Here is a 23,777-nt window from a genome sequence, read left to right as displayed (position 1 = left end):
TCCATATTCTAAGGACAACAGAAATTAAACGGTCTTATATCCTTAATTCTCAATTTTTCCCGGTTTGAAATGTTGGACATAGGTAGATTTTTGATCCTACAAACCCTAAAAGCAAAACAATGTTTGGCTTCCTACAGATTCCTTCAGCCCCCTCGTGTTCTGATAAAGAATGTGATTTATTATTTGTGTTTTCAAGGCCAGTTTGGGCAGGGCTTGGAGCACCCTGGGACTGTGGGAGATGTCCCTGCACAAGGCAGGGGTGGCACTGGATGGGATTTAAGGTCCCTTCCAACCCCAACCATTCTGGGATTCTGTGATAATTTCCAAATTCAGGATTCTCCTGTGCAGGACCAGGAGCTGGACTCAACAATCCTTTCAGCTCAGGATATTCTCTGATTCCACGATTTTGTAGCACATTTCTGGATTTTTGCACCAAACCTTTGCTGATCTCTCAGATTCTTCCTTGCTCTGCTGAGCTCCAGTGAGGCTGGAACAACCTTCCCCAGGTTTATCCCTTTGTGCATTCAGCTGGTGTGCACAGCAAACGGGCTGAAAATGAGTTCCTTGCTCTTGCCATCCCTCCTGATGGATGTCTGGATAATTGTCCCATCTGCATATGTGAAAAGGAGAAGGAAATGCTGCCTGCTCCTAGGAGTGAAGGTTATTCTGGAGATCTGGAAGGGAGGGCATTGACGCAGCCAGGATGTGTTGGAATCAAATCAGTAAATTAATCAACATCTTGTTATCCAGCCTCGAGTGCTGGATTTAATTAGGTGAAATAGGAACTGATGTGTGCATAAATATATATATATATAAATATATATATATACACACATGTGTGTGTTTGGAGGAATGGTTCAATATGACCGGACTGTGGCATTGCCTGGGACACAGGAGGGGAGCAGGCCAAGGATGGGTGAGTTTCCCCAGCCTGCAGTGGGAGGTGCAGGTGCATTCAGAGCTGGAGATGTCTCTGCCCACAGCACACCTGCACCTCTCACTGCTTTTCCTCCATGAATTTGTTGGGGTTCTGCTGTTTTGATCAGACCTCTGGCTATAAATGCAGGATCAGCCATGTTATTTTAGGTTTTTCTTTGGTTATTTTGTATTAGGCACCTCTTGTTATTGGGTTGATTTAGTCCAAGGTTTATGTGGTGTTTTTTACCTGTTTCTAGACAGGATGTTTTTTAATTAAAATTTGATTTGAAGAATCCATGATCTTCTCAATATTCCCTGCTTATTGTAGTGTTTATATAGAAATAGTTTGACTTGATGATTTTAAAAGTCTTTTCCAACCTTGATGATTTTAAAAGTCTTTTCCAACCTAAATAATTCTCTGACTCCTCTGGCTCCTTCTCTCTGTTTCTCACATCATTTCATTGATGAAATCCTCAGTGCTGCTCCTCCTCATCGTTGGCTTGGAATTTTCAATCCTTGCATTCATTTTCTTCATTCAGTGGAAAAATCCTGGAGCAGGTGGAAAAGATCTTTGGTGCTCCTCTCCACTGCTTTTTTTTTTTTTTTTTTTTTGCTTTGAAGCTGCATTTTGGAAATGAAGGACTTGGATTTCCAAGCGGCTCCTGAACAAGTGCCTCAGCCCAGAGCTGGAGACTTAAATCAGCAACAATTTCATCATCTGAAGGAAATCTGGAATTAAACACCCTGAGATATGGAACCTATTTTTGTTTTCCTGGTGTTTCAGCCGATTTGAGGAGTGCAGGCACCCCCCACCCTGCTTTGATAAACCCTGTGTCACTCCAAGGATGTCACTCATCGCTCTTTCCAAGGCTTGTGGATCAGCTGGGATTATCAAGGATGTTCTTCAGCCTCAGGGAAAGCAGGGATGTATCACAAGGCTCTTTTTGAGCAAACCCTGTGCAGGTTGATGCTTGTTGGAGAAGCTCCAGGATGGATCTGTCCTGGTGGTGCCCTGAGAACCAAACCAGAGCTGGTGAAGCTCCCCAGGAACCACCTGAGTGTGGTGGCAATGATTGTACACACTGGCAAGGTGTTGGTTGGGCACTGGAATGGGGAATGGTGACATTCCCAAGGCTGAGAGGGCTCCAGGAGTGTTTGGACAATGCTCAGGCACAGGCTGGGATTGTTGGGATGGTCCTGTGGGAGCAGGATTGGGCTGGATCCTTGTGGGTCCCTTCCAACCCGAGATTTCCTCTGATTTTGTGGAGACAACACAAACACCTGGCGGCTCTTGGCCTCTTTCCATGGAGCTCAGGACTCCTTGTGGGTGACTTCCAGCTCAGAACATTCCATGATTCTATGGGGGAGGAGACTGGAAAGTCTCCCAGAGCACTTCTGGGAGAGCCTCTGTGGTTTGGCTGCCTCAGGTCTTGGAGATTCCCAGTTGAGGTGCTCCAGATCATTTGGGATTGTCTGGGACTGACTTCCAGCCAGGACTGCTCTGTTCCAGCACACGCCTCGTTATGTTCTAAGGTAATTAGAGAGATTAATTACTTCCCCAAGTTCCTTTTTTCCCTCCTCTCCATGGGAATGGGAGCAAATAAAGCCAAGGAGAGGGAAGGAATGAACCCATCTGGTTCACCTGGCAGGACATCAGTGCTGTCAAAGTGTCACCCCCAAAAACTCCAGGAACACCAGTCCAAAGCTGAAGTGCTCCAGATGTGTGGCAACCACCTCGAACATCTGGGTGGGGAAGTGGCTTCAGGTGGAAAATATTCCAAGCAGGAAGGTCTGGTTCAGGTGAGCCAAGGGCAGCACAGAGCTCTGAAGGATCTGCTTCTCTCTGTGTTCACTTTGGAGCTGGGATGGAGCAGGAGCTCTTTCCACAGCACTGCTTTTACTGCAGGATTTGTTCTTGCCAAACTTCATTTTTAAATTTATTTTTTAGCTGTTGTTGAGGTTGTTTTTTTTTTTGTAGTGGCAGTGTATTTTTGGGAGTGGTTCCTTCCCTCAAGAGCTGCACACTCCAGTCTGAGGTGCTGAATTCTCCTTGCCTTGCTTTGTCCTTCAGAGTCTCCCATTCCAAGGGGTCACGTTATGCAAAATTAGCACAAGTTGTGCTAATTTTTAATGTTATAATGTTAAATATTTTAATAATAAATAAATATTAAATATTTTAATGATATTTTCCAAATATTGTTCTCTAATGCTGTCGGTATTTCATTGGCATTTTGTCACCTGGTGCCTTTCACTGCCCTCCAGGACTCTGCTTTCTCATTAGGTTTGTTGTAGGAGATGTTTTAATGGCTGTCAGTCCTTGGGGTGATGGTGAGGATGAAATCACCTCCAGGAGCTGGGTGATCTTGGGAATCCAAGGGAAAGGGATGAAATCTAGTCCTGAATGCACCTGGGAACTGAGCTGAGCTGAACTTGGAGCTGACCCATCAGAAATGGAAAATTCCCATTCCTGGCTGTCACAGGGACACTGACAAAGCTCCTGGAATTAAAAGTCTCTTGGAATTTGGCTCAGTTTGCCAGGCAGAGGGTGAGGAAGGAGCAAGGATCCCTTGGATGACACAAGGGATGAAGGAGCTGAACTCCAAGAGCTTCACAGTCACAGTTCTGTACAGACCTTATTTAATATTCAATACACCACTTTTGGGTTCCTGTCTGAAAAGGATGTCCTGGTTTTGTTAAAGCCCCTTTTCTCCCAGGTTGACATGGAAAATAGAGACAGGTTTTATGGATTCTCATGGATGCTCCACCAGGAGGGTGGAATGAGATGATCTTTAAGGTCCTTTCCAACCCAAACCATGAGGTGGGGGATAAGGAATTTGGTTCCACAATAGCTCCAAGGTGCCCAACAGACACTGAACCACTCCTCTGAAATGTTGGATGCAATTTCTGGCTGTTTATATTGGGAAAAAAGGAATATTTCATGCTGGAAATGGATCCCACTGCCTACAACAGGGATCAGGCACCTCAGAGGGCTGGGAAGGAGCTCCAGACTGAAAACTGGAGCTGCCACAGACAGGAATGAAGTGGCCAAAAGGAATTTTAACCTGGAGATGGGAAAAAAAAGTTAATAACAAGTAGAGAGTGAGGTCTGAGGAGTGAAGGCAAGAAGTGGGTTTGAGCTTGGGGTGGGTGTGAAGGGGAGAACCTGGAGGTTGTGTGGAGGAGCTGAAGGGACAATTAAAGCCCTTTGAAGTTTTTTGTCCTCATTTGAAGTCCTTTAGGATTTAGTTTGTATGGAAATGGGGGGATTTCAAAGCAACTGCAAGGAAAACTTGCTGGAATCATCCCGAGTTGGTTAGAGCTGCAAAGGGAAGAAATGGATTTATTTTAGAAAACAGCTGCCACTCTGTTTCTCTGTTTCTCACAGAAACCAAACATTTTTCACAGGTTCCCAGAATGATTTGGGTTGGAAGGGACCTCAAAGCTCATCCCACCATGGGCAGGGACACTTTCCACTACCCCAGGTTGCTCCAAACCCTTTCCAGCCTGACCCAGGTACTTTTTATTGGTACCTGAAGTCTAAAAATCTTGAAATCCTAAAGGACTTTGTGGTTGCTGCCTTCTCCTGGGTTTATGAAAAATATCAGGTGTTCACAGTTGGACCTAGCTCGGAAACAGAAGCTGGATCATATCAAAATAATGATAAATGAAATTCCTGCCAAAATGCCCAAGTCAGGGGAGGCAGATGACTTTGCAATAGTCCATAATGCCTGGTCCAGTAACTGAGATTTGCCTTCTGTGTCAAGAGCCTGAGTGAGTCCAGAAGGAAAAAAAAAAATCATCCAGTAGAACCAAACTTACATAAATAATGAAAGAGCTCAAATTGCCTCAGTTTTGTAATGTAGATGAAGGCAAGGTGTCATGACAGGAGCACATTTACATATTAGAATTATTTAATTATCGGATCTTGTCCTCTAAAGAAGCGAACCGGTCATGAATATTCATGGCTTCAATTAAAATATTAATGGCAGGCTGAGGCTTTGGTTTTCAGGTCTCCCAACAGCCACAAACAGATTTATTTAAATGCAGTGAGGAGTGGAGGTCAAAAAGGAACTGCCTGTTTGGGTTTGGGTGCTGAGGCTTCTGTTCTCCTCGAAGGCAGGAGGGTTTTATTTGCTCCACATTTGCTTTGGGATGGTTTTGGAGAGGAATTTTGTGGATTCCTGTGCTCTGCCCACACATCTGGGAGTACCTGCAGCTGCAGCTGTTTCACTTCTTCAGTGCCACCACCAGGAGCGTGTTTGGTGTCATCCCAGAAATGAAGTTAAGCCATCCTGCTGGCTTTCAATTAAGGAAGTTGAAGGTTTCATCAATAATTAAATGTACCCAGTCACAGGCAAAAAAAAAAAAAAAAAACCATTTCCAGCATGTAAATAGTTTTAAAGAAGAGAATTGAGATCTTGAGGTGGTAAAAACCTAATGAGGGACTACTCCAAAGGAATTCTTCTCACTCTGAAATCTGATTTTGCTAATAAAAAGCAATTCCTTGAGAAAAAGCAGTCAGAAGAGATGCAGCACTTTTGGATTTATCTGCAGGGAGCAGGAGATGAAGTTGATGATTTCATTTCAATGATGAATTTCATTTATCCAAAAAAACCCCAATTTTCCATTTTCCCATCTCTGTCTGGTGCGTTTTTCCATTCCTGGCTGTCACAGGGACACTGACAAAGCTCCTGGAATTAAAAGTCTCTTGGAATTTGGCTCAGTTTGCCAGAGAGAGGGTGAGGAAGGAGCAAGGATCCCTTGGATGACACAAGGGATGAAGGAGCTGAACTCCAAGAGCTTCACAGTCACAGTTCTGTACAGACCTTATTTAATATTCAATACACCACTTTTGGGTTCCTGTCTGAAAAGGATGTCCTGGTTTTGTTAAAGCCCCTTTTCTCCAAGGTTGACATGGAAAATAGAGACAGGTTTTATGGATTCTCATGGATGCTCCACCAGGAGGGTGGAATGAGATGATCTTTAAGGTCCTTCCCAACCCAAACCATGAGAATCCATCAGAACCCTGAGATATTCTGAATTGTTTCCACATTGAGCCATTTCACAGTTTTTGCTGACAAGACTCGAGAGGTTTTTTTGCTTGCAAAGAGTTAAAGGCAGCTCCTGACAGCCAGGACATGAATTCTGCATAGACAGCCCTGCATTTGTTTTGAACTTTAAAAAAAATTCCAATGCTCTGATTAGTTGGAACAGCTTTTCCCTGAGGAAAGACTATGGAGTGGTAATTTCATTGCAAAATACAGTGCTTGGAGATGAGCTGGAGTTGGAATTTATTTTTTTTCCCACCCTCAGGGATTTGACATTTCTATTTCTTGACATTTCTCTCATTGTTAGACTGGGGTTTTTTTGGTTGTTTTTTTTGTGCTGCTTTTTCCCCTCCCTGGGTGCAATTGGAGCTCTCCTTGAACCTTGGTGTGTCTCTTTTCTTGGAGGTAAAACTGATAATGGTTTGAATTAGTTCAACAAGCAGATGGTTGGGAAAGGAGCCTGTGTGGAAGTGTGGAGCACTGGGACATGTGATCTATTGCCAAAAAAAAAGAAAAAATAAAATGAAGCACAAGCCTCTTGAACAGGGATATGTGTAAAACTGTCATTAGGGGAAGGATGTTATGTGGTAAAAAGAGATGTAAAAATAGCAATGGTTTGCTCAGAGCTCTGGCTTGAGGTGTGTTAAGTGTGTCAAAAGCAGCACCTGAGGCAGGGCTGCTCCTGGAGCCCATTATTTTAGGAACAATGGATGTTGGGACAATGGATTTCTCAGATTTCAGCTGCTCCCCTTCCCTGCTCTTTCCTGCAGTCTCAAAGCCAGGCAGCTCCTCCGGTGCCTTGGAAGGTTTGTCCTTCATTCCCAGGGTGCTTTTCCACCTCCAGCCCTGGTGATTCCATGGGGGACGTGTCCTGCTGTGCTCTGGGAATGGGGAGCAGCCTCCTGGCAGAGCCCTCAGCTCCCTGCCAGCAGAATGTTGGGAATGTTGGAGGTTTTATCCCCTGATGATCCTTGAGAGGGCCGAGCTAGAGCAGAGGCTGGGCAGAGTTCCAGAAGGAAGCAGGGATTGATTCCAAGGATCTCCTCCATGGCTGCACCTTGGGCAGCACCAGAGCCCAGCCAGGGCTGCCCCCAAGATGACCCAAAATGGCCCCAAAATGCCCCAGCGCTCCCGGGGTCTCTCCCTGGGATCAGCTCTGCTCCATTCCCACCTTGCAGTTCATTGTCCCAGCCCAGCTTTAGCCCAGGCACTCCCACCCTGCTTGTTTTTCTCTCTCCAGCCCACGGGGTTTGTGCTCCTGGCCTGGGATTTGGCTCATTTGTCCTTGGTGCCCAGCTGGAGCAGGAATTGTTTTGTCTCCCTGCTCTGTGCACAGTGCTCACCATCCCATAATATGAAGCCCAGACCCACACACCAAAGCAGCTCAGAATGTGAAAATAGAAAAGCCAAACCTGAGGCAGGACCCCCACGTGCCCGAGTGCCACATCCACAGGGTCTGAAATCCCTCCAGGAATGGGAATTGCCCCCGGCCTGGGGCAGCCCACTGCCATAGCTGGGAACCCTTTCCAGGAGGGAATTGTCCCCAGTGTCCCCCCTAAAGCTGCCCTGGGCCAGCCTGGGGCTGTTCCCTCCTGTCCTGTCCCTTGTCCTGGCCATGGAGCTCCCCAGAGTGACCTGGGGCTCCCCACGGAGCTCGGCCTTCCCAGCCCCTCTGGGCAGGAGCCAGGTGGGACCAGAGCCAGAGCTGGCCCAAGGCTGGATTGTCCCTGGGCCAGGGGAGCTGGGCCAGCCCCACCTGGACATTCCATGGGCTCCAGAGCCACACAGGGACCTGAGACAGCAAAACCCAGACTGGATCCACCTGAGGTTCAGCCCACGGGGTTTGTGCTCCTGGCCTGGGATTTGGCTCATTTGTCCTTGGTGCCCAGCTGGAGCAGGAATTGTTTTGTCTCCCTGCTCTGGGCACAGAGCTCACCATCCCATAATATGGAGCCCAGACCCACACACCAAAGCAGCACAGAATGTGAAAATAGAAAAGCCAAACCTGAGGCATCACTACAGCCAAAATTCCAGCTGCAATCCCAGCTCTACAGACAAGGAATTCAGCACCTAATGTGTCTCCTTTGCGGAGCAGGGCGTTATTTTAAAGCTATAAACCGATTTTATATCAGCCTAAATTCGTTCTCTGGGCACCATCTTGTTCATGGCTTTATTTTGATTCCTCCTAAAATTTCGTCTGGATATTTTCTTGCAAATGGAGAAAGATCTTTACTCCAGCTGCTGGCTGGGGGTGAGGGGTCCAGAGGAATCCATGGAGCTGCTCCAGGGCTGGAGCCAGCCTGGGAGAGCTGGGGGTGCTCACCTGGAGAGGAGAAGGCTCCAGGGAGAGCTTCCAGCACATTCCAGGGCCTGGAGGGGCTCCAGGAGAGCTGCAGAGGGACTGGGGACAAGGCCTGCAGGGACAGGAGCCAGGGAATGGCTCCCAGTGCCAGAGGGCAGGCATGGATGGGATCTGGGCAATGAGGAATTCCTGCCTGGGCTGGAACTGCCAGAGCAGCTGGGGCTGCCCTGCATCTGTGGATCCCTTCCAGCTCAGGATTTTTTGATTATCAATTTTTCCTTGATCCCTCAATGCCCATGAGCTCCTTGCAGGGGAGTTTGACCCAAACCTCAGAATTGGGGAGGAGGTGGGAAACTGCAACCCTGCAGCTTCTGCTGTGTTGTGAGACTTTTTATTCCCAAGTGCTGCTCCAGCCAGCCCATCCCATTTCCAGTGTCACGTTTGTTTGCTTTCCCCAGCTCTGAGTGGCCCTTGTGGGGAAGGAGCTCTCTGAGAGAGGAATCTTCCCTCCCTCACATTCCACCTCTTCCATTTCTGATTTTTCTTGGTGCCCTGAGTTGTTCAGAGTTTGTGGCTGTTTGAAGCTGGAGGATGAGGAGCAGAGCACAGGGGAATGTCCAGACTTTTGGTGGGTCAGCTCTTCAAGGAGACAGGAGCAGTTGTGGGTTGCTATAAAGTTGTTTATTGCATGGATACATCAAAGGCCAAGAGTTCAAGGTGTTCAAGTCCATGCAAAAGTTTCCTGGCATGGAGTCCTGAGCAAAAGCAGCAGCAGCTGCTCCCTGCCTTAGAGTCTGATGTGCCCAGCAGAAGCAGCAGACACCAGCTCTTTTTAATTTTTCTTCTTTTTCTTTCTTATTTTTCTTCTTCTTCTTCTTTTTCTTCTCATCTTCTTCTTCTTCTTCTTCTTCTTCTCCTTCTCCTTCCTTGTCTTCTCCCTCATCTTCATCTTCTTTGTCGTCTTTGTCATCTTCTTTGTCTTTTTTCTTGTCTTCCTCATCTTTTTCTTCTTCATCTTCTTTGTCTTCATCTTCTCCTCCTTCTCCTTCTCCTTCTCCTTCTCCTTCTCCTTCTCCTTCTCCTTCTCCTTCTCCTTCTCCTTCTCCTTCTCCTTCTCCTTCTCCTTCTCCTTCTCCTTCCTATTCTTCCTCTTCTTTCTTCACCAATCTGAGCTTCATTTCCAAAGTATGAGGGTGCTGTCAGCTCCCACACAAGACTTACACACACAATATTAAATCTCTTTTTTCTAGAAGCACAAGCCAAGTTCTGCTCTGGTTTTGTTATGGCTGGAACTAAGTTAACAACTTTAAACTCAGCTTTAGAGCCTCTTACTTGCTGTGCAATCTCCTAAGGCACTTCAGATATATTTCTATTTACTTAAAACCCAAACCTTCAGTTTCATGTCCGTGTGGCTCAATGCATTTCAGCTTCTCCAGAGGCTCTGATTCAAGCCCTGCATTTCTTCCTCTCTCTGAAGGACTCTGAGAGTTTCTGTCCCTGCACTCCCCTCTCTGCCCCTCTGAGGAGTGACTTCCATCTCTTTTTAAAGAGGGAACCCTGGATTTTCAGCCTGGAATGTGCTCCGAGGTGTCAGAATAACTTTGGGGTTTGTGTTCTCTCCCTTCTTTTAAAATATCTGCTGGATGTCAAGTTGACTTTTTGCTTTTGCCATTTCTGGTTGCCCTGTAGCAGTGGGGCTCCTGCTTCCTGCAGCTGAACAGGAGAGCACAGATTTCCTTGAATTTTGAAGTTATAAGATCAAGATTCCAGATTTTCAGACTTTACCAACTGCTCAGTTCCTGGAGTTGGAAGCTGCTGAATCAGCAGAAACCACAAATGAGTTATTTTTTTCTGGTGAAGCTGAAACATTCAAGTTTGGCTTCTTTAGCTTTTAACTGCTGAAGCTTTGAAGTGAAATTAAAAATAAGGAAATTTGTAATAATTGATTTTTTTTTTCCACATGTACTTCCTGAGCTTTTCCTGAATTGATAGAATGATTTGGGTTGAAAAAGGATCTTAGAGATGATCCAGTGCCACCCCTGCCATGAGCAGGGACCCCTTCCACTATCCCAGGGTGCTCCAGCCTGGATTTGGACACTCCCAGGGATGGGGCAGCTCCTCTGCACAACCTCCTCCAATTTTCTTATCCCTGATACCTGTGCAGCAGGAGCCAAAATTAAAAAGGAAACAAAAATACAGAAATCAAATAAGATTTTTCTATAAAACCAAGTTCTTGGTCGTTATGTAGTGGAAATATCAAATTCCCTGGTGATAGAAATGTACAGGAACATCTGGAAAAGGCTGGTCAGCCTTCTCCCTGGAATTTGTGATATTGCAAACATCCTGGTCCCCACACAGTGGCTGCTGTGAAATGGTGTTTTATTAAATCACCAGGTTATTCCTGTGCCACCAGTGGCTTTGATTAACACTGAATTAGGGTCATATCCCACAATAACAGCGTTTCTAAATCCCTGGCTACGTTTGAAAGAGTTGTGATTAAAATTCTGGCTGTTTTCCTGCAATTTCTGATGGCTCTGAGGGCTCAGTCCCCTCCTCTTTATTGGCATTTGAGTTTGGTTGCAGCCCCTGGGGTTTGGTGCCAATATCAGTGACAATCTCAGGGGGAGCGACTCTGCATGAAAATGCAAGGAATAAAAGCTGGAACAAAATTAACAGGGAGCTCCCAAATTGCCAGGCTCCACGGTGGGGGCTGTTTCCTCAAGTCTTAATTCAGCTTTGATTGAATTCCAAAGGCCAGACAAAGCAAGGGGGATGAGGAGGAGGTGGGGAAACCCATCTGGAAGAGATGATGGGTGAGCAGGTTGAAGGATGCTGCCTGACAGCTCCCTGTGCACTCTGTGAGCAAGCCAGTGCCATTCCCAGGAGGAAAAGCTGGGTTATTCCTGGGGATCATTGTGCACATTGCTGGAAAATGAACTCATTCCCTGCCCTGGAGGGGAAGATGAGGAGCCAGGAGGTTCCTTTGTTGGTGGGGATTTAGGGAGGCATCCCGGTGTGGAATCAGCCAGGATTTCTTCTGCCCTGTTGTACCTGCCAGGTTTGGAACATTCTCCAGACTTGTCAAAAGATGGGTGAATTTATCTTCATTAGAACAAACTCCTTCATTAATCCATGGAAAACAAGCCCATGCCAGCTTTCCTGGGGGTGCTGGATCCCAGCTGTGTCCCAGCCTCAAAATCTGGAAGCATTTTTAGACCTCTTGGTTGGACTCAATGATCACAGAGATCTTTTCCAACCTTAATAATTCCATAATTCTGTGTCTGCTTCTTCCAGAAGACTGTACAACGTTTTCTTTGTCACCTGGACAAGGCCTGCAGGGACAGGAGCCAGGGAATGGCTCCCAGTGCCAGAGGGCAGGCATGGATGGGATCTGGGCAATGAGGAATTCCTGCCTGGGCTGGAACTGCCAGAGCAGCTGGGGCTGCCCCTGCATCCCTGCAGTGTCCCAGGCCAGGCTGGACACTGGGATGGAGCAGCCTGGGACACTGGGAGGTGGCCCTGCCATTCAAACTGGACAATCCTTAAGGTCCCTTCCCACCCAAATCATTTTATTCTTCTATAATTCCAGCCAATTCCTTTGTCTGAAATGTCCTGGAGCTTCTAAATATTAAAAAAAAAAAAAAAATCAAAAAAAGATGAATTGGGGATTTTAGAGTTAAACAGCTTGTAAGAAAATAAACCAGCAAATGACACTGTGTCAGGAAATATCTTACTTTATTTCACTTGCTATTTGTTACCTCATGGTGGTTTTTTTGTTTTGTTTTTTTTTTTTTTCCCTTTCTGACATTAAAACTGAATAGAAAACATGTCAGGGATATAAAAAATTCAGGTAGGAGCCATTTGCTGCTATGGGAGATAAGATAAAGGAAGAAAGAACAGTGGAAAAGGGGATGCAGGGTGTGAGTAATCACAGCTCATTAGCTCCAGTGCTTTTTCCAGCCTGGGATAAGGAATTCTGCTGCAGCCATGCTTTGGAACAGCTCAGATTTGTACACGGGGAGTTTTAGGCAAACCAACAAAATCCTAAATATGCAAGTTGACAAATCCATTAATCAAAGTGCCTGCTGCTCAGTCGAGTGGCCTGGGGGAAAGGAGAAAAAAAAAAAAAACCAAAACAAAAAAAGAAATCACAACAAGAAAAAGAGGAGAAATATGCATTTTAAACAATTTCTGTAGCTGGAAGGAGACTTTACATATGTGGCTGACACGGTGATCAAATGATAAAGGAGCCTCAAAGTGAACCCCAACCTTTTGTGCAGGCTGTGAAAGGCGAGGCACGGCGCCGTTTTTCAAGGCAGATGGAGTGTGAGCAACTAATAAATCAGGTTTTGAAACATTAAAGAGCAACTTATTTAAATGCATATGGTGTTGGATCTCAGACAAGGCAGGGTAGGGGAGCAGGGAGGGATTGGGAACATCAGCACAGCGATATGGCAGAGCAGGGGCTCGGGGGCTGCGTCCAAATCAGGCACCAAATCCTGGGATGTGCCACGGGAACCTGCTGGGGGAAGCTGTTTCAGGCAGGATTTTGGAATTGTGGGTCAGTTTGGGACATTATTCTGTGTTTAATGGGGAGGCTGAAGTCAAGGCATGAATTTAAAAGAGTGGATGAAAGGTTGGTGCCTTTTTTGTGACATTTCTGGGAACAGCTTTGCCAGGGGAAAGTTGGAGCCACAATCTCAATTCCCCTTTTGGGGAAGTGAAATGCAGAACCCTGCTCAGGGTCACAGAGGCCACATCAGTTCTGTGCCTGGAATCCAGACCTGCCTCTCCTGCTTTGGGAAATCACTTTTCCTTCAGGAGTGAAGCAGGTTTGAGCTTGATCTGCAAACCTGAACAGCAGCTCCAGCTCTGCTCAGGATCCCTGAGGGGTTTGGGTGGGAAGGGACCTTGGATCTCCTGTTCAGCTCTCACTGCATCTCTTGGTCATGGATAAGGAGAGGAAAAAGGGCATTTCCACTCCTCATGGAATCATGGAATGGGCTGGGTGGGAAGGGACCTCAGAGCCCGCCCAGTGCCACCCCAGCCATGGCAGGGCCACCTCCCAGTGTCCCAGGCTGCTCCAGCCCCAGTGTCCAGCCTGGCCTGGGACACTCCAGGGATGCAGGGGCAGCCCCAGCTGCTCTGGGAATCCCTTCCCAAAATCCCACCCCAGTCTCCCTTTCCCAGGAATTCCCTCCATTCCCAGCTCTCCCAGCCTGGGATTGGATCCATCCCCACCCTGACTCCACTCTAGGAAGGAGTTTTGGGATCCGGGGGCTTCACTGGGAATCTCAGGACTCCAGGAAGGGTCTCCCTTCCCTTTTCCATACCCAACTTCCATAAAAATCCCTCAGGATGGATTCTGAGTGTCCCAAGTCCCAGAATCCCAGAGCAGTTTGGGTGGGAAGGGACCTTCAATCCCATCCCATTCCAATCCCACCATCCCAGGCTGCTCCATCCCAGTGTCCAGCCTGGCCTGGGACACTGCAGGGATGCAGGGGCAGCCCCAGCTGCTCTGGCAGTTCCAGCCCAGGCAGGAATTCCTCATTGCCCAGATCCCATCCATGCCTGCCCTCTGGCACTGGGAGCCATTCCCTGGCTCCTGTCCCTGCAGGCCTTGTCCCCAGTCCCTCTGCAGCTCTCCTGGAGCCCCTGCAGGCCCTGGAATGTGCTGGAAGCTCTCCCTGGAGCCTTCTCCTCTCCAGGTGAGCACCCCCAGCTCTCCCAGCCTGGCCCAGAGCAGATGGGCTCCAGCCCTGGACCATCTTATCCCAATCCCTTTCCACTCCCTCTCTCCCATTTTTACACCTGTAAAGGATTTTACTTGATTTGACCATCCCTTAATTTCTGCCCTTCATTTTTAATGTTTCACTGAAAGATTTTGGGTTGGAACCTCCCATTTTGGGAACCATCACCCCAAACACTGCTTTTGGGAGAACTTCTCACTGGGAATATGGCTGGGAATTTACCACAGATGGAAACACTGAAATGGAATGAACTTCATCACCTTCAGGGTGAGCTTAATTTCCTGAGTGAGTGGAGAGAGGTCAGCAGGGAGTGCTGTGGCTTTGGGGTGTGCCAGTTTAGTGTCCCCTGTGCCCCTTTCAGGCTGGTGACAAGGCACTGGGAGCTGGAGCAGCTTCTGGAGTCACTCCATCATCTCCCAGCTCCCTTCCAGCCCCAGGCCTGACAGCAGCCAGTGCTTTACAAGGAGTCACCACCTAATTCCCAGCAATTCCTGCTCTTCTGGAGTTCCTATCACTCTGATCTCTGTTGATTTTTGGGGAAATGTGGGTGCTGTGTGTTTTTAACCATCAGCCCTTTATTCCCCGTGGTCTGATGTGTTAATTCCCACTTGCCATGATTAAAAGAAGAGGGAGTGATTAAGAGAAGCAAACAAGAAATGCAGTCTTTCCTCTGTCACAAACCTCTGCTAAATTGCTTCTCCCCTCAAGCAAGGAAGTAATCAAGTACTGGCTGGAGCTTATTCTTGTCTGTCCTGATAAGGAGGATTTTGTTATCTGGTGCATCTCAGCTCCCTCATTCCTGTTCCAGGAGAGGGAATGGGAGCCCCACCAGGGGTCACTCACTGCCACTTTGGGGCTGGAGAGGGCAGAGGGAACAAAAATCATCATTACAGAAGAACAGACAGGAAAATGTGCCTGAAATCATCCCCAAAGGCCACTGGAAGTGTCCAAGGCCAGGTTGGAGGGAGCTCTGGGCACCCTGGTCCAGTGGGAGGTGTCCCTGCCATGGCAGGGGTGGCACTGGGTGGGTTTTAAGGTCCTTTCTGACCCAAACCATTCTCTGAAAGGAATGAGCTTTGAGGATTCAAGACATGCAAAAGAATTGGAGAGATGATCAATTGTGTTTGGTTCTGTGTGAAATAATTGAAATGTGTGAGTGCCAGTGCAGTGAATCTCTGCTGGGAATCAGTGCAGGGGAAACAGGACCTGGAGTTCCTGTCCTGACACAGAACAGGAGAAACAGAACAGGAGAAACAGGACCTGGAGTTCCTGTCCTGAGTGCCTTGGAGCCAGGCTGGGAGAGCTGGGGGTGCTCACCTGGAGAAGGGAAGGATCCAGGGAGAGCTTCCAGCACATTCCAGGGCCTGGAGGGGCTCCAGGAGAGCTGCAGAGGGACTGGGGACAAGGCCTGCAGGGACAGGAGCCAGGGAATGGCTCCCAGTGCCAGAGGGCAGGCATGGATGGGATCTGGGCAATGAGGAATTCCTGCCTGGGCTGGAACTGCCAGAGCAGCTGGGGCTGCCCCTGCATCCCTGCAGTGTCCCAGGCCAGGCTGGACACTGGGATGGAGCAGTCTGGGACACTGGGAGGTGGCCCTGCCCATGGATGGGGTTTGGAACTTTTGGAACTTCCAACCCAGATCATTCTGAGATTTATGTGGGGGGTCTAACATACAGAAATATGAAAACTCAGGAGATTTCCATTCTAAAACTCCACAGTTGCTGTTCACAGATGAATCCCTTCTCTCTCTGAGCTGTTTTATGATCACCTGCTTTGCTCTCTCTGGGCATCTTTTGCTTTCCTCCCTTCACACTGAATGGAATTTGAATTTCCATGCCCTGAAGATGATGTGCAGGCAGAAACTGTGGTGTTGATTCCCACACAATCAAGAACTTTAGGGAAGCACCATTCCATGGGAACTGGATGTGTTGATTGCTCAGTTGTTGCTTCAAAGCCATCCTTTATTATCCTTTATTCCTCTGTTCTGCATGGATTCACATGGAGTGGCTCCCTAGGAAAGGTGCTCTGATCATGGAGGGGGCCCAGGAATTCTTCATTGCATGCCTGGAACCTGTTCAGGTGAACTGCAGAGAGATCAAAGAACCTGTCCTGTGCTAGCACAGGGATGGGAAGGGAGCTGAAGATTCCCTGTGCTCCTCATGATTTTGGGATGGTGCTGTTTCCATTGATCCCAAATGAATATTTCTTGGATGTTTTGGAAAGGGATTTACCTATCAGGCAAATACTTCTATGTCTGAAAAGTTTTAGTGACTGGTGGGATTGAAAATGTGGCAGGACTGAGGATAAAACTCATTTAGACAGATAAAACTCATTTAGACAGATAAAACTCATTTAGACAGATAAAACCCTGAAACAATGAGGTAATGTCTGATGGCTCCTGAAGTGACAGCATAAGAAATCTCAACCTTTTTTAGCTCCTGTGTGAGAGACAGAGAGAGCTTTTCTCAGGATGTTGTTGAAAAGTTATTTCATATCTTACAATGAATTTTAAAACCTGCACAGCAAATCTTTCAGGGGGCTGAGCTGCCTCTTCTCTGATGGGCTCAGGTCTTTCAAGGAACAGATAAGTACAAAGAGAAATGTGTGATTCCTCACTGGCACGTTGGAAGAGTGAGAGAAAAGAATCCCAGAATGGTTTGGGTGGGAATGGACTTTAAAGATCATCCAATTCCACTCTCCCTCTGCTCTGGAGCCAGGCTGGGAGAGCTGGGGGTGCTCACCTGGAGGAGGGAAGGCTCCAGGGAGAGCTTCCAGCACATTCCAGGGCCTGGAGGGGCTCCAGGAGAGCTGCAGAGGGACTGGGGACAAGGCCTGCAGGGACAGGAGCCAGGGAATGGCTCCCAGTGCCAGAGGGCAGGCATGGATGGGATCTGGGCAATGAGGAATTCCTGCCTGGGCTGGAACTGCCAGAGCAGCTGGGGCTGCCCCTGCATCCCTGCAGTGTCCCAGGCCAGGCTGGACACTGGGATGGAGCAGCCTGGGACACTGGGAGGTGGCCCTGCCATGGATGGGTTGGCACTGGGTGATCCTTAAGGTCCCTTCCCACCAGAACCATCCTGAGATTCTCTGGCATTTTCTGTAAACATGGAAGACTTCCAAGCAAACATTTAAGTTTTATCATACCCAGCAGAATGGAAAATAAAGCTCTCCTAATGTTTGTTCTGACTTTCAGCACCTGCAGAGATTCCAGTTTCCCTGCTCAGCTCCTTTTTCATGTTCCAGCCTGACATTTTAGGCTCCATTTCAGACACGCCGTGCTCTGTCACTAATGGCCCTGTCTCTGTCACCACTGGCAGTGACATTCAGGTGGGCACACTTCATTGCCAGCACAGCAGGAGGGTGTCATTAACTCTGTGACAAATTTCACTTCATCTCAAAGTTTTCCTTGTTTTTCCTTTGTTCCTCATAATTTATTAGTGGGGAGATTAAACCAGCAAACTTCGCTCCTGAGAGGAAACTGCTGCAACAGTGGTGTCTCCAGGGAGAGGGGGAAGTTTGGGATGTTTTCCTGGGCACCCTGGCAGTGCAGAGTTTGCCAGCTCAGCTCTGGTTTGGGAGGCTCCAGATTGGATCTGTTCTTCATCTCTTACTGGATCTCTTGGTCATGGATAAGGAGTGAAAAAAAGGCATTATTGCCATTCCTCATGGAATTATGGAATGGTTTGGGTGGGAAGGGACCTTAAAGCCCATCCAGTGCCACCCCTGCCATGGCAGGGACACCTCCCAGTGTCCCAGGCTGCTCCAGCCCCAGTGTCCAGCCTGGCCTGGGACATTCCAGGGATGCAGGGGCAGCCCCAGCTGCTCTGGGAATCCCTTCCCAAAATCCCACCCCAGTCTCCCTCTCCCAGGAATTCCCTCCATTCCCAGCTCTCCCAGCCTGGGATTGGATCCATCCTCACCCCAACTCTGCTCTAGGAAGGAATTTTGGGATCTGGGGGCTTCACTGGGAATCTCAGGACTCCAGGAAGGGTCTCCCTTCCCTTTTCCATCCCCAACTTCCATCCAAATCCCTCAGGATGGATTCTGAGTGTCCCAAGTCCCAGAATCCCAGAATGGTTTGGGTGGGAAGGGACCTTCAATCCCATCCCATTCCAATCCCACCATCCCAGGCTGCTCCATCCCAGTGTCCAGCCTGGCCTGGGACACTGCAGGGATGCAGGGGCAGCCCCAGCTGCTCTGGCAGTTCCAGCCCAGGCAGGAATTCCTCATTGCCCAGATCCCATCCATGCCTGCCCTCTGGCACTGGGAGCCATTCCCTGGCTCCTGTCCCTGCAGGCCTTGTCCCCAGTCCCTCTGCAGCTCTCCTGGAGCCCCTCCAGGCCCTGGAATGTGCTGGAAGCTCTCCCTGGAGCCTTCTCCTCTCCAGGGGAACATTCCCAGCTCTCCCAGCCTGGCTCCAGCCCTGGAGCAGCTCCATGGATTCCTCTGGGCTCTGTCCCACAGGTCAGGGACCTTCTGCAGCCCGGCCCATGGGAGGTGTCCCTGCCCACACAGGGGTGGAACTGGGTGATCTTAAGGTCCCTTCCCACCCAGACCATTCTGGGATTCTCTGCTCCCTGTTTTCTCCAGAGCTGCCAGTTTTGGGTTGTTTAGATCAACACTCCCTGCAGGAGAAAGCTCTTGGTGGAATCAGTCAGGATGAAGGAATATTCCTGGCATATTTTATGGAGATGTTGGTGGCTCTCCAGCACAGGGAATTGGCTGCAGTGGAGGAATCATGGCTGGTCCATGAAAACAACACATTTCAGACCTTGATACCATCAGAGGAACCCCCTGTGGGAAAGGAATCCTTCACTCTCCAGGATTTTCCATAACAAAACTCCAGCATTTAGAGCCGTGGAGGTGGGAGATCAATGGCATTAAAGTTGTACTGCTCTGTAGTTGGGATGTCCAAAGCAGCACCAGGAATGAGATTTACACCTCAGCATGTTTGAGGGTAAAATATTGAAATAGAAACAAAATCCCTCCCCCCTGTGTCCTGCACCTACCTGCAGAGCACCCATGATTACTCATGGAAGGCTGAGAGCCAAGGAGATGTAAAAGCACATTTTTCCTTCGGTGCCAGGGTTCTGTTCTCCTCCAATCCATCATCATCTGGCCCAGCAGATCAGACAGATTGTTTTATTCCTCGCCGTGGAGTTGGTCCCAGTCAATAATATTGATTAGTGCAGGGTGACTGGATGGAACAAGAATAACACCCCTCTCTTAATTGGAGCCTGCATCCCCTCATCCCTGCCTCAGCAGCTCATGCTTGGCTGGCTCCTTCAATAATTCTGCTCAGACACAGAGCCCACTGGAAATTGCAGGATCTGACATTAACAGGGGAAGTGAATAATTCTCTTTTCCTTGAACTCGGCGCCTCTTTTCTTCCCCGATTAAACTGCCACGTTGGGAGAGTTCACTCCTTCAGCTGCCAGCTGAAATCCCTGGATTGGTTTGGTTTTTTTTTTTTTTTTCAGAGCTGCCTCTTTCTAAATACCATCAGGAAAGTTTCAAAAACTCTGTCTTCAGTTGCTTTGTGCTTCCCAAGTCCATATGTTGGGTAGGATTTATGAGGGAACTCTGTGTGCTCGGGGTTCGTTCGAGGAGCTGAGTCAGCTCTGGAAATGTTGTGACTGCAGAGTTCCAGTTTCCCAGGATTTCCCACTCCATGGGGAATTCAGAGCTGGAGCTTTTACTCTCACATCTTTGAATCCATGGGAATGCTTGTAGGAAACCCTCCTGACCTGGAGGGATTATTCAGGGTATGAAATGCTGGTGTTGGGGACCTGCTCAGTCCTTGCACGTTGCTGCAGAAGGGTCAAATAAATTCAGTCACCCAAGAGCTTTTTCTGTAGATTGATTGTTCTAAAGCACATAAAATTCCCTTGGAAAAGAAGGTTGGAATCACTTCCTCTCTGGTATTTGTGGGGTTCCCAGATGAAGGGAGGATGATCAGTCTGACTCCATGCTCTCAGAAGGGCAATTTATTATTTTATGATACTGTGTTTTATTAAAGAATACTAAACTAAACTATAGTAAAGAACAGAGACAGGATACAGACAGAAGGGTAAAAGATAATAATGAAAACTCCTGACTCTCTCCAGAGTCCTGACACTGATTGGCCCTGATTGGCCAAAGAGTCAAAACAATTCCCATGAAACCAATGAAACAATTCACCTGTGGATAAACAATCTCCAACCACATTCCAAAGCAGCAAAACACAGGAGAAGCAAATCAGATAATATTGTTTTCCTTTTTCTCTGAGGCTTCTCAGCTTCCCAGGAGAGAAATCCTGGGCAAGGGGATTTTTCCAGAAAATGTGACAGTGACACTTCCTCATCAGTTGTGTTGCTCCTCTTTCCCATTTGGAGAAATCCTTTCTGTTGGAGGCAGAGGAGATGTCAGGGTCAAAACCTTCAGTGACCTCCTAAAGTGGTTTTGATTTCAAAACTCTGACATTTCCCTGCCTCAAAGCTGTCCCAATCATGTGATTTGCTTCTGTATTTATTATTTATTATCAATCTTTCAGGAGATTTCACATGGAAAGGTCTTGCTAATACCTGGGATATTCCAACTTGGCCCAAGTTCCTTTTTGGGGAGGCCCTGGAATGGAATTCCCAGAGCAGCTGGGGCTGCCCCTGCATCCCTGGAAGTGTCCAAGGCCAGGCTGGATGGGGCTGGGAGCCCCCTGGGACATGGGAAAGTGTCCCCATGGGATTGGAACTGGATGGGCTTTGAGGTCCCTTCCAACCCAAACCATTCCATCATGATTTGTTTAGGTGTGGGGTGTCTGGCCTGTTGTCCTAACAATATTTTCTTCAGGAAAATATTTTTATAGGAAAAGTCCACAGTTCCATGTGGACTTTGTTGCTATCAGGTCATGCAGAGCTTTCAGGAAGTTGATATTTTCCCTCCCCTCTCTTTTTTTTCCTCCCAATATCCAAATTTAAGGTGCTTTGGTGTCAGGAGCTGCCTGTGGAAGTGATTTAGGAGTGACACAGTGACACTGGTCAGGTTTTATTGCCTCTCCAAACCCTGGAGCCTGTGCTGTGTAAATGATGTTCCCTGAGTCGTGTTTTGCTGCCAAACTCTGGAAATTTATTTTTCCTGTAGCTGAGAGAGCGTTTGTGTCCAGGTGGAACTCAGAGAAGGGAAAGTTCCAGGCAGGAATGACAAGACTCAGAGTTGGGAATTGTTAGGAAAATTAATCCACAAACATCAGAGGTTCATGTCCAGAAAGGAGACAGAGGAGTCCTTTTACTTTGTTTGAATAAAGGGAGAGGCCATGGGGCATTCCCTGGGGTCTCTCACATTTTTGGAGGACACAGCCTCCTTTTTATCCCAATTTCCCACATTTCCCTTCTCTCTTTCCCCATTTCCGATGTACTTGAGAGGTTCAGACTTCCAGGAATGCCTGATACCAAAGATTTCCCTCTAATGTATAACCTTCCCTTTTGATTGTTAATTTTTATGGAAATTAGGGGTTTTTCCCCATTTCTGAGGTACTTGAGAGGTTCAGACTTCCCAATACACCTGATACCAAAGATTTCCCAAAAATTCCCTCTAATGTATAACCCTCCCTTTTCATTTTTAATTCTTACAGAATTCAGGGGGTTTTTCTTCCCCATTGTTTCTTTCATCTCTCAATGAAAGAATAAATTTCTAATTCTAATTTCATTTATCAGCAAACCCAAAGTTTATTGGTAAAAGCAAATATCCTTTTCCATTCACCAATCAGTGGAATCCTTCCCGTTGTTCCTTTTATCTCCCAGTGCTGGTTTTATCCACCAGCAGACCCAGAGTTTGTTTGGAAAGACAAATCTGCCATTCCTCTCAGGAATGAACTCCTGGCAGAGCAGTAATGCTAAATACAAAAAATGAGTTAAAATGTCACTGGCCCCCAAACCAAAGCTGGAGCTGTGGGATCCCCAGTCAGAGGAAGCAGGAAAACTCTGGGAATTGCTGCTCTCCAAGCCCTCTGGGCTTCCAAACACACCTGAGCCACGTGGCCCGAGGGAAAGGACCTGGATTTGGTGGGGTTTGTGCCCAAATGTCCCAGTTCCTCTGGAATGAGGAGCCCAAAGTCACCTCCAGCTCCACCTGCCCTGGGAGGGCACGGAGAGCTCGGCTGGCGTTAATGACTGATCTTCCACCAGGAAACAGGCATTTAATTCCTGCTTAATTAGCCCTGGCTAAATGTTTAATTAGCACCTGCTCTCTGAAAATCAGGGGATGTCAAGATCTGTTAGACAACTTGTCCCACCTTATTTTCCAGGAGGACCTGATGATAACTTAATTGAAGGTGGTGGGTCCAAGTTTGTGTGCAAACCAGGAGCCAGGAACATCACCATCATCTTTCACCCCCTGCTCAGGTAAGATCTGCCTGGCTGCACATTTCTACAGCTGCAGAGACTCAGAATAAGTAGAATTAAACCTTTGATTTGTGGGCACATTGCAGTTCTGAGATCCCAGAGCGAAAGGGTTGCTCTGAGGTTGTTGATGTTGAGAAGTTGTGTCTAAAAAAAGAAACTTTTTTCTGAAATATGTAAATATATTTTCCTGAAATGTATTTGTTAAATTTTATTATTATTATTTTTCTGAAATAATTAAATATTTCATTATTACTATTAATTATTTAAATATTTCAGAAATATTTAGTATTTCAAAAGTATTTCATATAAATTTTTTTCTAAAATTAATTCATTAATTTTATTAGTAGTAGTAGTATTCTGAAACATTTAAATATTTAATTATGACTTTATTATTTCAATATTTTAGAAATATTTACTATTTCTAAAATATCTAATATTAAATATTTTCTAAAATTATTTCCATTAATTTTATTATTAATTATTATTTTCCTAAAACATTTAATTATGACTATTAGTTATTTGACTATTTTAGAAATATTTGATTTCGAAAACATTTAATATTAAATATTTTTCTAAAACTAATTTGTTAATTTATTATTATTATTCCGAAATATTGAAATATTTAATTTTGACTATTAATGATTTAAGTCTTTTAGAAATATTTGATATTTCTAAAATATTTAAGTACTTAATATCTAAATATTTTAAAAACATTTATTTAAAGAAAAAGAACTATTTTTCTTTAAATATTTTTAATCTTTAAATGTTTTTCAAACTGAGCTGTGATGTCAGCTGGGATTTCCTCTCTGGGTGAGCCTGTGTCACCAGCCAGTGCCATTGATTGACCTCAGCTGGGGGAGGTTCATTTGCAACCTGCCACAAATTGTTTCTTGCTGCTCTTTGTGCTTATTAAAAAGTCAGAGGGGCTGCAAGGTGAGTCCATTGATAAAACCCTGTGGGCAAATTAATTCCTGGTCCAGAGTGAGCCTGTGAGTACCAAAATTGTCACAGCTGGAGCTTTAAACAGAGCAAGCCTTGAATGAAGGCTTCACTCTTCTCACTGCATCATTCAGCTCTGATAATTTTATTAAATTCTCTCATTCAGCTCTGATAATTTTAAATTCCATTTTGCTGCTTTTCAAACAGTTTGTCCTGTTGGTTTTATGGCAATTCAATAATGCAAAGTTTGGGTTGGTTCAACCTCCCACCTCTTTTTTCCTGGGAGGGTTTTCCTTTCTCCCCAGCACCTTTGGAGAGCATTTCCCTCCTTGCCTGTGTTTGTGTGAATTCTCTGTCCTGAGTCACTCAACAGCAGGGGCTGCTCTCCAAGCTGAGCCCAAGAAGTCACAAAATAACCATAAAAAATGTTTGGGATCTGATCCCA

General features: G+C 46.7%; 1 protein-coding gene across 1 annotated transcript in view; it reads left to right on the top strand.

Annotated features, from left to right (window-relative positions):
* EXOC4 (exocyst complex component 4) overlaps positions 1–23,777 on the top strand; it is a 358,837-nt gene that overhangs the window by 161,845 nt on the left and 173,215 nt on the right. The window contains exon 10 of the mRNA XM_030238605.2: positions 22,297–22,393. Within this exon, the coding sequence (XP_030094465.1) occupies positions 22,297–22,393 (97 nt within the window). The remainder of the gene's footprint in view (positions 1–22,296; positions 22,394–23,777) is intronic.

Source organism: Serinus canaria, chromosome 1A (genome assembly GCF_022539315.1).
Source record: "Serinus canaria isolate serCan28SL12 chromosome 1A, serCan2020, whole genome shotgun sequence".
Taxonomy (NCBI): domain Eukaryota; kingdom Metazoa; phylum Chordata; class Aves; order Passeriformes; family Fringillidae; genus Serinus; species Serinus canaria.
The sequence above is the reverse complement of the archived record's forward strand: the minus strand, read 5'-3'. Positions and strand labels throughout refer to the sequence as shown.